The sequence below is a fragment of the Xyrauchen texanus genome, chromosome 24 (assembly GCF_025860055.1).
Source record: "Xyrauchen texanus isolate HMW12.3.18 chromosome 24, RBS_HiC_50CHRs, whole genome shotgun sequence".
Classification (NCBI taxonomy): Eukaryota; Metazoa; Chordata; class Actinopteri; order Cypriniformes; family Catostomidae; genus Xyrauchen; species Xyrauchen texanus.
Genome location: NC_068299.1, coordinates 783,895 through 801,951, shown reverse-complemented (window position 1 = coordinate 801,951; position 18,057 = coordinate 783,895). Strand labels below are relative to the sequence as shown.

At 40.8% G+C, this 18,057-nt stretch overlaps 1 protein-coding gene and 1 long non-coding RNA gene across 3 annotated transcripts in view; one reads left to right on the top strand and one right to left on the bottom strand.

The window, feature by feature from the left end:
• The window catches only part of LOC127617622 (uncharacterized), a 143,814-nt gene that overhangs the window by 41,310 nt on the left and 84,447 nt on the right, over positions 1-18,057 (top strand). For both annotated transcript variants that reach the window (XR_007967362.1, XR_007967361.1), the window contains exon 3: positions 1,829-1,951. This is a non-coding gene — a long non-coding RNA (uncharacterized LOC127617622). The remainder of the gene's footprint in view (positions 1-1,828; positions 1,952-18,057) is intronic.
• Positions 1-18,057, bottom strand: part of LOC127617620 (inositol polyphosphate-5-phosphatase A) — a 257,918-nt gene that overhangs the window by 185,177 nt on the left and 54,684 nt on the right. Inside the window, exons 2-4 of the mRNA XM_052089615.1 lie at positions 14,792-14,833; positions 7,437-7,537; positions 4,245-4,332 (exon numbers count right to left, since the gene is read on the bottom strand). Coding sequence (XP_051945575.1) covers positions 4,245-4,332; positions 7,437-7,537; positions 14,792-14,833 — 231 coding nt within the window. The remainder of the gene's footprint in view (positions 1-4,244; positions 4,333-7,436; positions 7,538-14,791; positions 14,834-18,057) is intronic.

The window sequence follows — 18,057 nt, the reverse complement described above, 5'->3', positions numbered from 1 at the left end:
TTGCGACAGGTTTTTATATAATAGCTTGTTTGTTGTGACTATTCAAGTCAAGCTGTTTACAGCATTTGTAAGTGTGTGGAAGATTTCTATACATCCATACAGAACTCAGATTTATTTGTGTACATGAATATTAAAGTTAAAATAAGCTATTGCGCCATTCCAAGACATTTATAGGCGAGTTTTATAAATATGCTAGCCGCACTAAGATACATGCATTAAGCTGAAGACATCTTTAGATACTTTGTTTACTTGGTTATTTTTGTAAACAAACAATAAAACAGTCTGCAAATCTATTATCGAGGCAAATACAAGTGTCGGATCGGGACTCGGTATGGGCAGATATTTCATATTTAAATATCGGATCGGATCGAGGGCCAAAAGAGCAGATCGGGACATCCCTAGTTGCAATGTCAATGCAATCAAAAACTGCATATATATATATATATATATGTATATTTGTATGCATTAAATATGGCAGGACACTTTCTTGACAAATTTCGTGAGAATCATCTAAATGCACTGTAAACTTGGCGATCACCAAACGTTGTTTTCAGGTGTATTAAAGTGAGACACACATGCCAAAGACTTGCAGGGCTCGACATTAACGCTAACGCCCGTTTCACACATACTCCGTTTGCAGTGCGTATTTTTCCCGTACCCATGTTAACAGGTTAGAGCTTTTACACTGCACACGGATGCAGTCCGTCGATCTGTTCCAGTTGCGGTGCGTATACAGCACTGCAGCGATGGTTTATGGACCGAGTCTATTTTTGCTGTGCTGCACCGCAGTGAATTAAAGTGGCAGCGCATTGTTCACATTAAAATAGACATAGATTGTCAAAAAACTGTAATAATTTCATCATATATGCATAATTACAGTTACTAAATTACAGGGTCAAGAAAATCTAAAAAGTATGATTATAGTCCAAAAGTTGCAAAATGCCATCCTATATGATTTTTTTACCCTAAAAAAAGACAGTGTGAACGCAAATGCGTCTCCTTCTTCTCCTTATTAGCAACAGATATAGCGCGATAGCTTTTCTTCAACTCGAACTACATGTAAAACAAAGAATCACAATGATTAAAATGAATGTTCATACTGTTTCAATGTCTTAAACAATCTCAAAGTTAACGTTTGGATTTAAAATCAAAATTACTTACACATTTTTGATTTTGTGGCACACAGAAACTGCGGATCAGTAGCGCACTGCAAACGCAGCATATGTGAAAGCACTATAGCGCGTGCTGCTCCTGTACCATATACGCACCGCACACGCACTGCACACGGAGTATGTGTGAAACGGCGTTAGCGTCCACTTGTCCGGGACAAGGGGATTTTTGAAGTGGCGAGTGAAAAGCAGACTGATTAAAACGTATAAAAACATAACCGGCTATATGTGTGTGCCAGCCGAGGCCTGCGTCACTTATAGGAAAGTTCATATTCTTATTCTGCGTTTGAAAGTCATTTTACAATTCGCCAGTGAACTAATAACAGCTGCGCCCTGTTTGATTGACAGGTGGCGTATGTGTGTGTGCTGAACATGCTTGTGCTAATGCGCACCTGAACGGTCAAATACATTTCATATGGAGTGGTGGTGGTGTAGTGGTCTAAGCACATAACTGGTCATCTGGTAATCAGAAGGTTGCTGGTTTGATCCCCACAGTCACCACCATTGTGTCCTTGAGTAAGACACTTAACTCCAGGTTGCTCCGGGGGGATTGTCCCTGTAATAAGTGCTCTGTATAATACATTGGTAATCAGAAGGTTGCTGGTTCTGATCCCCACAGTCACCACCATTGTGCCCTTGAGTAAGACACTTAACTCCAGGTTGCTCCGGGGGGATTGTCCCTGTAATAAGTGCTCTGTATAATACATTGGTACTCAGAAGGTTGCTGGTTCTATCCCCACAGTCACCACCATTGTGTCCTTGAGTAAGGCACTTAACTCCAGGTTGCTCCGGGGGGATTGTCCCTGTAATAAGGGCTCTGTAAGTCACTTTGGATAAAAGCGTCTGCCAAATGCATAAATGTAAATATAAATTTCATATAAACACTGAGAGCGATGTCTAAAGTCAACATAAACGGCAGATTTGTATTAAAATGTCGGACTTGTAAGAATAAATGTGTTTTGAGAATCGTCCAGACTCCTGATGTTGTGTTATTGTGATAATGTATAGCCTTTAATGTACATGATGTTTCTGCTATAACATGACGATAAAGTAGATCTATACGTATACAATATTACTATACGTAACATAAAATAATGATCACATGACAATAGTGTCCTCCCCGATCCAGAGCTGTTTACATTTACATGTCACAGAGAATTTATATTTTTTATTATATCTTATATAACTTTATTTATTTATCTGGTAGACAGATAAAGATGTCGTGTGTGTATAATGGCATGTTTAGCGAGCAGGGACGGATTACCGACCGGGCCAATGGGGCCAGTGCCCAGGGGCCCTTGACTGACCAGGGGGGGGCCCTGGGCTTTAAGGTTGCATGATCCAGTTTGGCGACCCCCCCCCCGCTCGAAAACCCCTCAACAATGAAAAGGAAACATCCCCGCTCAAAACACCCCTCCCCGGTCAACAACTTTTGAAGGGGGGGCCCTGTTTATATTTATTCCAATCATAAAACATAATACAAAACATAAAATACAGAATCAATTATTCGCATTAAACCCCTCCCCCTGAACGTTACACCCCACACCACACACACACACACACACACACAAACACACTAATGTGGTCCCCAACAACTATAACATAAAAATGAGATCCCTCTCCACTACCCCTCCCCGAGAACCCACCAAAAAAGCCAAATAACCCCCCAAATCGCCCAGGATACAGACTCTGGGGCAAAATGAATACTGAGTGTCCAATACCTCACACCTCACAGCTCTCAACCCTCAACCAACATTCTTGGATCTTAAAACATCCCACCAAAAAACATATGTCGTGCCCCCGTCTTCTGACTGGCATCGCCAGCGGGTGGGTGGGTGTGTCCCAGAGAATTGAGTGGATTGCATAGGTACACCATTACGTTGGGCATCGGTCATAAACAACCGTTGACATTGAGCATGTAATGTCCTTTTAAATGTGCTTTTTCTCTCGGGACAAGTGAATGACCACTTACCCAGAGGACAAGCACATGACCTAATATCGAGCCCTGTCACAGGACAGATACTGAGCTCAAACCTCAAGATTTTGCCCTCTGTATGGGTAAAGCAAACCTATTAATGGACATTCAAATAGTTATGTCACGAAAATGTTCAAAATGATACTTCAATAGTTTCTGTATGATTATACATTATAGTATAACCAACATGCCAAAACAGCACAGAATTACTGAAACAATGTGTCTAACTGAGAAGCATCAAAAGAAACATTTCCATTTCTCTGCAGGACATCACTGGATATCTGCTGCCCCCGTGTGGCTCCATCACGTCACTGTCTTGAGGTCCAGTCATGTGATCTTGATTAAAGAACTGAAGATGGACTCCTAATGTAAACAGCAGGTCAAAGGTGAAGGAGGCACACCAGTTTATGACCATTTATGAGATTACAAATTCAGTCCAAAACTAATATTATACAGAAACGGCCGTGTGTAAACACTGAATCCACGCAGGCAAATATCTGCAGTAATCCAGGGACACATTTACGACCGCTGTAGTGTGCAAGAATTTTACAGTGAACGCAACTCATCTTTTCTGGGACCGTGTTTTATTTGACCAGCATTAAACGGGAACAGCTTCATCTTAGAAAGCATTAAAATGATCCCGTTACATTTCCGTTAATCAACGGCACCTGTCCGAGCACAGAATGGCAAATCATACAGATATTTCAAGTGCTGATGGTTCACGAACACGGCAGATGTTTATACTTCTTAAAGCTCAATCTAGATAAGCATCAAACCATCACAATGCATCAAAATATCAGTCAAAGTTTGGCTGATTTGATGCTAACCGTTTGATCTAACGGCTTGCACGTCAATGCATTTGATTAGTTTTGACTGCTTGTGTGCATTCATCATAATGACTTTGATTCAAACACTTGGTTGCATGTGATACATGTGAAACAATCGACAGTCTGCACCCCCTTGTGGTCCCTTTACAGAATCTACATCTAGCCATGAAAACTGCAGCCAGATTCATGCGGATTAACCCGTTCATGGCGGCAGTTTCAGGACGTTTGTTTAATCCGTGCATGTAAATGTATATAATAGTTGAATGCACTCACTGTGAACTGCTCCTGTGAATTGTAGTTCTTGTCGAAGTAGATGCACGCTCGGTTGAACTCCTTCATGGCGTCACTGGACAGCAGCTCACTGAAACAATCACACAAAACAATTTCTTGAAGTGATGCCAATATAATGTATATATGGGGTTACGTTTCCATGTACACCAATACTCTGATTATTGCCATAATCCAAATATAAGGAATAATCAGATTAAGATGTTTACATGATTTAGGCGAACCTCTTCAATCCTGTTTACATGCTACTTGCCTTTACTCTGATTATTTGCTCAGATGTGTGTTTTTATTAATTAAAAAAATATTTAAAATATATACCCTATCAATTCATATTCTTTTATGAATTAAAACAACTTGTTGCAAAAAACATTATTTAACTACTGCTAGCCATTAGGAAAAATGAGTCCTAATTTGTGAATCTTTTTGAACAATTGATTAAAAGAATCGGTTCATTAGAGTCATTTGTTGGTTGGACTAAACTGGTTGCTCCATCTGTTTTGATTCACTATAAAGAACCGATTCATAAGAGTCATTTGTTTGTTGGACTAAACTGCTTGCCGTTGTTCACTAAAAGAACGTCATAGAGTCATTGTTTTGACTAAACTGTTGCCATCTATTCATTAAAGAACCGGTTCATAAGAGTCATTTGTTTGTTGGACTAAACTGCTTGCTCCATCTGTTTTGATTCACTAAAAAGAACCGATTCATAAGAGTCATTTGTTTGTCTGACTAAACTGGTTGCTCTGCCTGTTTTGATTCAATATAAAGAACCGGTTCATAAGAGTCATTTGTTGGCCAGACTAAACTGGTTGCTCAGACTGTTTTGATTCATTAAAAAGAACCGGTTCATAAGAGTCATTTGTTTGTTGGACTAAACTGGTTGCTCTGTCTGTTTTGATTCATTAAAAAGAACCGATTCATAAGAGTCATTTGTTTGTCTGACTAAACTTGTTGCTCTGACTGTTTTGATTCACTAAAAAGAACCGGTTCATAAGAGTCATTTGTTTGTTGGACTAAACTGCTTGCTTCGTATGTTTTGATTCACTAAAAAGAACCGGTTCATAAGAGTCATTTGCTTGTCAGACTAAACTGGTTGCTCCATCTGTTTTGAGTCACTAAAAAGAACCGGTTCATAAGAGTCATTTGTTTGTCGGACTAAACTGGTTGCTCCGTCTGTTTTGATTCACTAAAAAGAACCGGTTCATAAGAGTCATTTGTTTGTTGGACTAAACTGGTTGCTCTGACAGTTTTGATTCACTAAAAAGAACCGGTTCATAAGAGTCATTTGTTTGTTGGACTAAACTGGTTGCTCTGTCTGTTTTGATTCACTAAAAAGAACCGGTTCATAAGAGTCATTTGTTTGTCAGACTAAACTGGTTGCTCTGACTGTTTTGATTCACTAAAATGAACCGATTCATAAAATTAATTTGTTTGTCGGACTAAACTGGTTGCTCTGACTGTTTGATTCATTCAAAAGAACCGGTTCATAAGAGTCATTTGTTTGTTGGACTAAACTGCTTGCTCTGTCTGTTTTGATTCACTAAAAAGAACCGGTTCATAAGAGTCATTTGTTTGTTGGACTAAACTGGTTGCTCCGTCTGTTTTGATTCACTAAAAAGAACCGGTTCATAAGAGTCATTTGTTTGTTGGACTAAACTGCTTGCTCCATCTGTTTTGATTCACTAAAAAGAACCGGTTCATAAGAGTCATTTGTTTGTCAGACTAAACTGGTTGCTCTGACTGTTTTGATTCACTAAAATGAACCGATTCATAAGATTAATTTGTTTGTCGGACTAAACTGGTTGCTCTGACTGTTTGATTCATTCAAAAGAACCGGTTCATAAGAGTCATTTGTTTGTTGGACTAAACTGCTTGCTTCGTCTGTTTTGATTCACTAAAAAGAACCGATTCATAAGAGTCATTTGTTGGCCAGACTAAACTGGTTGCTCTGACAGTTTTGATTCACTATAAAAGAACCAGTTCATAAGAGTCATTTGTTTGTTGGACTAAACTGGTTGCTCCATCTGTTTTGATTCACTAAAAAGAACCGGTTCATAAGAGTGATTTGTTTGTTGGACTAAACTGGTTGCTCTGACTGTTTTGATTCACTAAAATGAACCGATTCATAAGAGTCATTTGTTTGTTGGACTAAACTGCTTGCTCCGTCTGTTTTGATTCATTAAAAAGAACCGGTTCATAAGAGTCATTTGTTTGTTGGACTAAACTGGTTGCTCTGACAGTTTTGATTCACTATAAAAGAACCGGTTCATAAGAGTCATTTGTTTGTTGGACTAAACTGCTTGCTCCGTCTGTTTTGATTCATTAAAAAGAACCGGTTCATAAGAGTCATTTGTTTGTTGGACTAAACTGGTTGCTCTGACAGTTTTGATTCACTATAAAAGAACCGGTTCATAAGAGTCATTTGTTTGTTGGACTAAACTGCTTGCTCCGTCTGTTTTGATTCATTAAAAAGAACCGGTTCATAAGAGTCATTTGTTTGTTGGACTAAACTGGTTGCTCTGTCTGTTTTGATTCACTATAAAAGAACCAGTTCATAAGAGTCATTTGTTTCTTGGACTAAACTGGTTGCTCCATCTGTTTTGATTCATTAAAAAGAACCGGTTCATAAGAGTCATTTGTTTGTCTGACTAAACTGGTTGCTCCATCTGTTTTGATTCACTATAAAGAACCGGTTCATAAGAGTCATTTGTTTCTTGAACTAAACTGGTTGCTCTGTCTGTTTTGATTCACTATAAAGAACCGATTCATAAGAGTCATTTGTTTCTTGGACTAAACTGGTTGCTCTGTCTGTTTTGATTCACTAAAAAGAACCGGCTCATAAGAGTCATTTGTTTGTCGGACTAAACAGGTTGCGTTAATGTGACCAGCTCTACTGAATAAATATTACACCATTAAACATTGTTGTGCACAGGTGTGGGTAAATATTAGCTCTGATAGTCTTTAATAATAAGAGAATATGGAAAATGCACAGCGTTTATTTGATCAAGAAGCGGATGTGGAATCTAAATGCGGCGTGATCCGTAAATAAAGAATTAACTCATACTGCCGATGGCAAATTAACTTGTGACCTCATTACATGACTCGTATTCCATCATCATTTTTTGCATCATCATTTTGAACGAGCCAATCAGCAGCCAGCAGGAAATGAACACTTACTTGATGAAGCTGTCCACGTGCGTCATGGACGCTTCATAATTCTTCCCACCAACTTCCTGACAGTGAACCGCCACAAAATGAGGCCTGTGTGCTTGAACGGTCTGTAAGATGAGAGAGAGAGAGAGAGAGAGAGAGAGAAAAAGAGAGAGACAGGTGAGATGTGAGACACATTTAAACAACCTGACAGACAGACAGGTGCTCTAGCACAGAATATGTGACCACAGAATCACACTTGCGGTTTATAAAGTTCTGCGCATCTGCCACACCATGCATGATGCTTTATTTTTATTTACGCATATTTCTGGACACATATCATATATTTTTGATTTAAGAACGACTTTGCAAAACGGTCTTGAGGGTCTAAATGGCACCTCTTTGTTTTATGGTGACCCGACTATACCCGACCCGAGCAGACCAAAGTTTGATTTTGCAACTCACCACACGCCCCATTGAGAACGAGAACCACTAATCACCACCACGAGGAGGTTACCCCATGTGACTCCACCCTCCTTAGCAACCGGGTCAATTTGGTTGCTAAGGAGACTCACAGCATGTGGAGGCTCATGCTACTCTCCACGATCCACACACAACTCACCACACGCCCCATTGAGAGAACCACTGATCACCACCACGAGGAGGTTACTCCATGTGACTCTACCCTCCCTAGCAACCGGGCCAATTTGGTTGCTAAGGAGACCTGGCTGGAGTCACTCAGTACGCCCCGGATTCAAACTCACGACTCCAGGTGTGATAGTCAGCGTCAACACTCGCTGAGATACCCAGAGACCCTGACATTTTTTTCTTTACATTTTTTCAGTGAACAATTTTGTTTCTCAGCCTAAAGGAGAACTGTAACTTCTGTTAATCAGCCAATCAGAGGTGGTTACATGCCAGTTATCTCAAAACGGTCAAATAGGTAAAAAAAAAAAAAAAGGTACAATTTACTGAACGACAAGAGAGATCCCAGTTAAGACATCTGATCTGCCCGTGTTCAGCACTGAGAGCTGTTCACACATCGGGCAGCTGGAGGTGTCGACCCGTGAGCAGAAATCCATACGGCAGTGAATTACAGCGCTCACAGACGCTGACGGGTCAAGGCTAAGGCTGAGGGGTCGGGCATGCATCACTGTCAGGCAGGATTTGTGACGCCCGTGAGGCCGAAAGGTCCAGCACAGATCTGTGCATCCACTACACACCTGCATTATTCCCACTAAAAGCCGAAAGAAATAAAAGTAAATGTAGAGCAATAAGAGTATGGATTTCCCATCAGCCGATGGTCTGTCATTTACTCTCACGACCATGAGCTCAAACACACGTGATTAGTGGCGCCCTCGACGCCAGCGTAAGGTCACCCCTCCACGAGAGTTTTCACAGGATTATTCATTCAGTAAACTAAAGTGTGTGTGTGCACATGCTGACAGGAGCAGGATGATATTGAGTGTTTTATCGAGGTGTTTGTTAAGTCAAGCCTCGCTTTTACTATTGCTGATAGTGAAACCTCCAACAACCTGGTGGATGAAAGATCCCAGTGGTCTCGATTCACATTTAGAGGCAAGACGCGTCAAAGAGGGGTAGAGTGACTGTGTGATTTTCAGCGGTTGACTCATTAATGTATATTAATTAATAAATGTGCCGTTTTGTAAATCTTCCTTGGTGCCGACTTGTTTGCGTGACACATCTGCATCTCGGCAAAATCAGAGCTGAAGATTTCCGCACGAGTTGCAATGGAACGTCACTTTATGTTGGACTTACATGAAGTTTAAATGTCCAAGTTACATGGGAGGAAGCATATTTCCATAATCTTTCTTTCTTCAGTAGAACACATATATTTTTAGAAGAATATCTCAGCTCTGTAGGTCCATACAATGCAAGTGAATGGTGACCAGAACTCAGAAAACACCAAAAATCAGCATTAAAGTAATCCATACGACTCCAGTGGTTTAATCCATGTCTTCCGAAGAGATATGATAGGTGTGGATGAGATAAATATAAATATTTAAGTCCTGTTTCAATGTAAATCTACACTTTCACTTTCACTTCTACATTCTGGTGTGGAAGTGACCTTCACATTCAGCCGCCTACTGGTCGAAGCTGGTAAAAGGTGGAGGCTGAGAGTAAAAAAGGACTTAAATATTGATGTGTGTCTCACCCACACCTATCATATCACATCAGAAGACATGGATTAAACCACTGGAGTCTTATGGATTATTTTATGCTGCATTTATGTGCTTTTGGGACCTTCTGAGTTCTGGCTAAAATTCTTAATTTGTCTTCTGGTGAAGAAAGAGAGTCATACACATCTGTGATGGCATGAGGGTGAGTAAATGATGAGAGGAGTTTCATTTTTGGGTGAACTGTCCCTTTAAAAATGGTGAAAAACTCATCTTAATCTAGCATTCTATCTATGCAAGATTGTCTATTACACTTTTATGATAATGTTTATATCCATGCAATGTTAGTATGTGTTGAGTGGTTACTAGGGCGTTGCTTGGGCATAACTAAATTGGTTGTAAGATGGTTGCTAACTGGCCCAAGTCAAAATAGACCATCCCGAAATCTCTGATATTTTCAGTGTAAGTTTATGGGATTTTTCACACATTTTTCATCCGCCAGGCAGGCGTTTATATTCTGAAATACAAATATTTTTTTAATGTAAACCCTGATTTTACTTGAAGTGTTTTCTGTATAACTCCTGTAAAAGAAGAGCATCACCACCAATGATTTATAGGTGGCGCTCTTTCCAAATGAAGTGCCATTTTAAAGGAATATTCCAGGTTCATCGTGATGCATTGAGAATCGTTTTGTAATCGAATCTTTGCCCTTTGAATCATTATCAAATCGAGTTGTGAGGCCAGTGACGATTCACACCTCTAATCAAAAGGGAGGCGCTACTACTGTACTCCACCAGGTCTTTTTACATGTACTCCAAAACAGATGGTTAGCATGCCACATGAGAAGAAAGCCCTTATGTAAATACGCAAAACATTACGCATATACGTATGAGCTGCCGGTAATGCCCAATCAGATCCTGCTAAATGTGCCACATGATAATGAGCTGTCAAACAGACGAATCCTGCAGCAGGTGTGTGAGGTGTTTGTTAAAGAGGACGGTGCACTCTGAAATTGCTTATTTAGTGTGTTTGTTTCCTCTGATGCACTCATGAAGAGAAGCGTTGAGAGCAAATAATAAAGAATAAACATGTAATTAATGAGCGTCAGTGTTATTATCATCACAGTTATTGCATCAGACTCTTCGTAAAGTGAGCGAATAAATAACTTTATCACAAAAACCCAAATTTCAAAGTTTTTTGGCCCTGGCACAAAATGACCAGCTAACATCATTACACTCATCATATCAGCAGCACCTGGGAAAGTGTGAACGAGCACTAGTCAGGTGACGTCACTCGATCATTCTGATTGGATTATAAGAGCAGACTGATTGCTATAAAAGGAGGGAAGAAGTGCTTCCAATCATTGTGTTCTTGTTAGCGACGGTTACCTCTAAAGAAAGACGTGCAGCCATCATCGCTTTGCATCAAAATGGCCTCACATGCAAGGAAATTGCTGCAAGGAATATTGCACCTGAAAGAACCATTTACCGGATCATCAAGAACTTCAAGGAGAGAGGTTCAACTGCAGAGAAGAAGGCTTCAGGACATCCCAGAGTGTCCAGCAGGTGCCAGGACCGTCTCCTCCTGAGGAGTCTGCTACGGGATCGTGTCAGCACCAGTGCAGAGCTCAAGATTGGCAGCAGGTTGGTGTGAGGGCATCTGCACACACAGTAAGGCGAAGACTTTTGGACAATGGCCTGGTGTCAAGAAGGGCATCAAAGAAGCCACTTCTCTCCAAGACAAACATCAAGGACTGACTGAAATTCTGCAGAAAGTACAAGGATTGGACAGCAGAAGACTGGTGCAAAGTTATTTCCCCTTCTGACTGTTTGGGACATCTGGAAAATCGATAGTCCGGAGAAGAAAAGGTGAACGCTACCATGAGTCCCGTGCCAACAGTGAAGCATCCTGAGACCATCCATGTGTGGGGTTGGTCTTCATCACAGGGAGTGGGCTCGCTCACAATCCTGCACAAAAACACTGCCATGAATAAAGAATGGTATCAAAACCTCTCCCAACGATCCAGGAGCAATTTGGTGATGATCCGTGCATTTTCCAGCATGATGGAGCACCATGTCACAAGGCAAGAGTGATACTGAAGTGGCTCGGAGATCATTACATTGAAATTTTAGATCTGTGGCCAGACAACTCTCCTGATCTTAATCCCATAGAGAACCTGTGGTCAATCCTAAAAAGGCGAGTGGACAAGCAGAAGCCCACAATCTGTGATCAACTCTGAGCACTAATAAGGCAAGAATGGATCTCCATCAGTCAGGATTTGGCCCGAAGCTGATATCCAGCATGCCAGAGTGAAGTGCAGAGGTTATGAATAACAAGGGTCAACACTGTAAATATTGACTCTTTGCATATATTGAATGTGTTTGCCAATAAATGCCTTTAAAACTCATGAAACGCTCATCATTGTTTTCCAGTCCATAGAAACATGTGAAAAAATAACCTACTTAATACTCTGAAGCAGCAAACTTTGCAAAACTCAAAAGCACTATTGCTTATATTGATAATGCAAAGATAATCATTTCAAAACAGGTTTCTTAAAACGCTCCTAGCACCCATTCACCCCGTCTTCTATTAGTGTGTGTGTGATGGCAGAATCAAGCAGCTTTCCATGACGTCACCGGAGTGAACACTTGGCAGGAGTTTACAGGCCTCCCGATTCTCACTCAATCACACGCACACACACACACAATAAGAGCACGCATCATTCTCTAAACGGTCTGTTTGTGATGATTATCACTCATTCAAATAGAACTCCAGTCTGAACTGACACGCGTAATTAAGGTAAAGAATCCTTTAGGTGAAACAACATGCTGCACGTCTGCTACACTACAACGCTTCACGATGTCACGTTACGATGCAGTAGCCACTATATGATGTGATTATATTTTAAAAAAAACGTATACAAGGATTAAGGCACAAATGTATTTCATACCTGAAGTGACACAAGCAACCTGATCTCGTAAAATGTATGCAAACATGACATTTGTGCAATTCTAAATGTGCGTGCTGTATAACACGATTGGCTGCAGTTATACAGTGAAATGTCCAGATGGGGGCGCCAAAAGCAAGTATAATGGTGTCGTAATCAGACGTGGTTTTAAGGTGAATTTTAGATGGATGTTTAAATGAATACTACACTCCTCCTTAACCTAAAACTTTAGCTTGAACCTAAACAATGGTGTTCTAAAATATAAATGAGACGTTAAAGAAGACAATGTGATGAGGATGGCGGGGCCGGGACTACGCACGCCCGGCCCCCAATCGGGCTAATCAGCCGAGGGGAGGGATAAGTGCAACGGGATGCGGCAGGTGGTGTAAAAAAAAAAAAAAGAGAGACGATCTCTTTAAGCCCCTTTAGGATAAGATTTGTAGTTTTTTAAATGTCGGATGTTTTTAGCATTTTTTTTATTTTTAAAAAGCACCTTTTTTCAGGTCAAAGAAGTAAGAAACTTCTTGATATTTGTGACTGAAAATTTTATGATATATATATTTTTACTGTACAAAAATATGTTTGAAAACCTTTTGTAAGTCAATGGTTAAGTTGTGTACACGCTCAGGTGCAAGAAATACATTTGAATACCTTTTACTTGATGGTTACATGACTTGACTTTTTATTTTTCATTCGTTTATTTGTTTGTTTGTAGAAAATGCTATGAAAAGTTGTCACAATGACGCCTGCCATTAAACAGCCTATATCTAAAACTAAACTAAAACTTGAGATTCAGTCAGGAGGATAAAAGTATTGGCAGTGACATACGTGTTGTGTTTTGCAAAGTTTGCTGCTTCAGTATTTGTAGGTTATTGTTTCACATGTTTCTATGGACTGGAAAACAATGATGAGCGTTTCATGAGTTTTAAAGGCATTTATTGGCAAACACATTCAATATATGAAAAGAGTCAATATTTACAGTGTTGACCCTTGTTCTCCATCACCTCTGCACTTCACTCTGGCATGCTGGATATCAGCTTCTGGGCCAAATCCTGACTGATGGAGATCCATTCTTGCCTTATTAGTGCTCAGAGTTGATCACAGATTGTGGGCTTCTGTTTGTCCACTCGCCTTTTGAGGATTAACCACAGGTTCTCTATGGGATTAAGATCCGGGGAGTTGCCTGGCCACGGATCCAAAATTTCAATGTAATGATCTCCGAGCCACTTCAGTATCACTCTTGCCTTGTGACATGGTGCTCCATCATGCTGGAAAATGCACGGATCATCACCAAATTGCTCCTGGATCGTTGGGAGAGGTTTTGATACCATTCTTTATTCATGGCAGTGTTTTTGTGCAGGATTGTGAGCGAGCCCACTCCCTGTGATGAAGACCAACCCCACACATGGATGGTCTCAGGATGCTTCACTGTTGGCACAGGACTCATGGTAGCGTTCACCTTTTCTTCTCCGGACTATCGATTTTCCAGATGTCCCAAACAGTCAGAAGGGGAAATAACTTTGCACCAGTCTTCTGCTGTCCAATCCTTGTACTTCCTGCAGATTTTAGTCTGTCCTTGAAGTTTGTCTTGGAGAGAAGTGGCTTCTTTGATGCCCTTCTTGACACCAGGCCATTGTCCAAAAGTCTTCGCCTCACTGTGTGTGCAGATGCCCTCACACCAACCTGCTGCCAATCTTGAGCTCTGCACTGGTGGTGACACGATTCTGTATCTGACTCCTCAGGAGGAGACAGTCCTGGCACCTGCTGGACACTCTGGGATGTCCTGAAGCCTTCTTCTCTGCAGTTGAACCTCTCTCCTTGAAGTTCTTGATGATCCGGTAAATGGTTCTTTCAGGTGCAATATTCCTTGCAGCAATTTCCTTGCATGTGAGGCCATTTTGATGCAAAGCGATGATGGCTGCACGTCTTTCTTTAGAGGTAACCGTCGCTAACAAGAACACAATGATTGGAAGCACTTCTTCCCTCCTTTTATAGCAATCAGTCTGCTCTTATAATCCAATCAGAATGATCGAGTGACGTCACCTGACTAGTGCTCGTTCACACTTTCCCAGGTGCTGCTGATATGATGAGTGAAATGATGTTAGCTGGTCATTTTGTGCCAAAACTTTGAAATTTGGGTTTTTGTGATAAAGTAAATTTTTTTGGCCAATGAAGCTTTTAGCAATTATTTAAAATGCATCTGATCAATCAGCACAAAAATCTAGAAACAATGTGTCATTGCCCTCTCTTCAACTTTCACCTTTCTGTCAAATATCAAAGATCAGAGAGTTTCTTACCTGGTAAAACTCCCGCAGCCATGTCTTCTGTAGATTCTCCAGCTGAAACAGGAAAAAGATAAACAGATTCAGCGACGCTTTCAGAAGTGACCCGTTACAGGAACGGTGCATGGTACTTCAACAGGGCTGAGTATTGAAACAGAATTCCCGAGTCAATTTTTATTCACAAGCTTGCTATATCAATTAAAATGCGTATATTTCTATTATAATGCCTATTCTGTTTATATATGAAAGATATTCTCTCAGCTAATGCAAATCTAAATATTGTGATATGTCGGCAAAACGATACCGGTCGACATGTCTGGATGTTTTGTGGCCCCTTTAAATTTAGTTCACAAAACCAAGCATTTTCAATGAACGTTGCCGCCTATTTCAACTTCGTCAGAGCGTCCTTGAATCTTCGATAGCGTTGTTGGCCAGAGCTAATTTTTACACTCTCGCTGCCTCCAGTCTGAATGCACGGTAACTCTCTCATTGCAGAACTTCCTGCATGTGCAATTAAACCCCTGCAAATGATCCAGAATGCAGCAGCACATGTTACACCCCTCCTTGTCTCTCTCCACTGGCTGCCGGTTGATGCACGCATTCAATTTAAGAGTGTGATGCTGCACACAAAACAGTCACTGGGTCTGCTCCAGCACACCTAAAATCATCTCTGCAGAGCTACACGCCCACCAGAAGCCCGCGGTCGGCCAATGAGCGGCAACTTGCTGTGTTGCATCAACACAAAGAGGAACCAAAACACTTTCCCGAACTTTCGGCTTCATCATACCACGTTGGTGGAATGACCTTCCCAACTCCATCCGTGAAGCTGACTCACTCTCTGTCTTCAAGAAATGACTTAAAACACATCTTTTCCAAGAGCATTAACCATGCACAAAAAAATATAATAAAAATAATACATTCCTCTGTTTTGAATATGATTCTGATGCTAGTGAAACTTTGTCGTATGGCCCTTTTCGTACCACTGTCTCCTTAAGATGATTCGCTTATGTTTTCCTCTTTTGTAAGTCTCTTTGGATAAAAGCATCTGCCAAATGTATAAATGTAAATATCTCAGGTAGGTCCTTCAAGGTAGCCTGGACAGACGAGTTGTCCAAGTCACATCAGTGGCTTACTGGGGTACCGCAGGGCTCAGTGTTTGGGCCACTTCAGTTCTCTATATACACATCATCACTGGGACCCATCATTCAGTCACATGGTTTCCCTTATCACAGCTACGCTGATAACATGCAACTCTACTTGTCTTTCCAGCCCAACGTCACTACCGTGACTGCTCGAATCTCTGCCTTCCTGGCAGATATCTCGGCCTCGATAAAGGAACACCACCTGCAACTCAACCCAGCGAAGACTGAGCTCCTTGTCTTTCTAGCCAGCACTGCTGTCAGACACAGCATCACCAGTATCGCCTTCCAAAATGTACAGAAATCTAGGGGTAATACCTAAAATCATTTCTGTAGAGCTACACGCCCACTAGAAGCCTGTGGTCGGCTAAGGAACGTCGCCATGTTGTACCAACACACAGAGGCACCAAAACACTTTCCCGGACTTTCGGTTTCATTGTACCACGTTGGTGGAATGACCTTCCCTCACTCTCTTGGTCTTCATGGCTAAAAACACATCTTTTCCATGAGCACTTAATCATTCACTTACATAAAAATCTTGTTGCACTCCAATCTGTTTTGAATACTATTCTGATGCTAGTGAAACTTTGTAATATGGCACTTTTCATAGCACTGTCTCCTTAAGACGAATCGCTTATGATGTATTATTCGTCAATGAGTAAATGTAAATGTGCTTCCGACACCGCACATTTGTACCTCTCCATCATTTGATGAATTATTGCTGATATGATCGATAGAAACATCAAGCTTGTTATTAAAACAGGTGCGACATCTGTTCACAAAACACTGGTTCACAAAAGCAGACACGGGGCAAATAAACGTCATCTGCATCTACTCGAGGTAAAACAAGCGATCTGATTTACCACCTCAAAATGAAGCACGCTAAACAATATTAGCCAAAGTGAAAGATGTGCACTGCATTAACTCATTTCTATTCAGTCATTTGTTTATTTTTTATTAAAAAAAAAATTCCAAGAAGTGTTTATTTTTATTTGATATTTATATTTTCTGCAAGAAGTGTTTACATAATTTAGGATATTTTCTTTTTACTTGTGTATTATTGTCTTTGTTGCATTGCTTTGTTTATATTATTTTATGAAAGTTTATAATAATAATAATATTGACTATTGACTAATGTGGCATCATGTGAAATTGAAACGTATCGGCCAATGCCAATCGGCACATCTGTGCATCGTTAGTTTCTGAAAACCGGACCGATTTCATTGATTAGATTGTCTTGTGTGCCATTTCAAATTAGAACTGACCCAAAAGAACAATTTGCTCACATATCGAACATCACTTTGTCATGCATGAAAGTTTAACGCTCCACAGGAGCAATATCTGGGTTGACTGAAAGACTTTTCAGCTATCATTCATTCCCATGACTTTTCCAGGCATTGGGGAACACCGTTTTAAAATTCCCTGATATTTCCAGGTTTTCCAAGACCGTGGGAACCCTGTAGCTGCAGATGAGAGCCGTGACCTTTCCAAGCGCTGCAGTACAATTAGGGGCAACATTAACGAAACGCAGCTAAAGTAGGACTGACCTCCTCTAGAGCTCAGCCTACAAATGAAACACCGCCAACCCTCCCTCAGCTTATTAAAAGTTAATTTGCTGTTAATTAGAGGTGGATGTCCACTGGAGGCTTGGTAAAAATATCCATGTGTAGTTCTCCACCGAGTGATTGTCCCTCGTCAGATTTCTGGCCTAGTTTAAACTCACTCCAGGGATTCAGCGCTCAGATTTAGCTGAACGAATTTCACGAGCACGTGAGACCGGATTTAAAGAACACCTCAAATACGATGTGGTCACATGCTTTTTTGTCAACCTCTGTATGTTGTTTTAGTGATCCGATCCGTTTAGAGCTGTATTTAGCGCTGACCACTTGTGATCGGATCACCTGAAACGCATCTTAATACCTGGTGACAACCAAGAATGTGCACGAATAATCGACTATTCCAAGACTCGTTCTGCACCAGCTAGTGGACTATTATAAACAATACTCGAATATCGCAAATTAATTTCCCTTTGCGCATTTGCCTGCAATTTTACTTCCCCTCTGAATCTCTCTCCAAATCTCGCAGTTACAACTGAGTCCACGGGGGGGCGCCGTGAATGTGTGTCGTCGAGGTGATGGATAA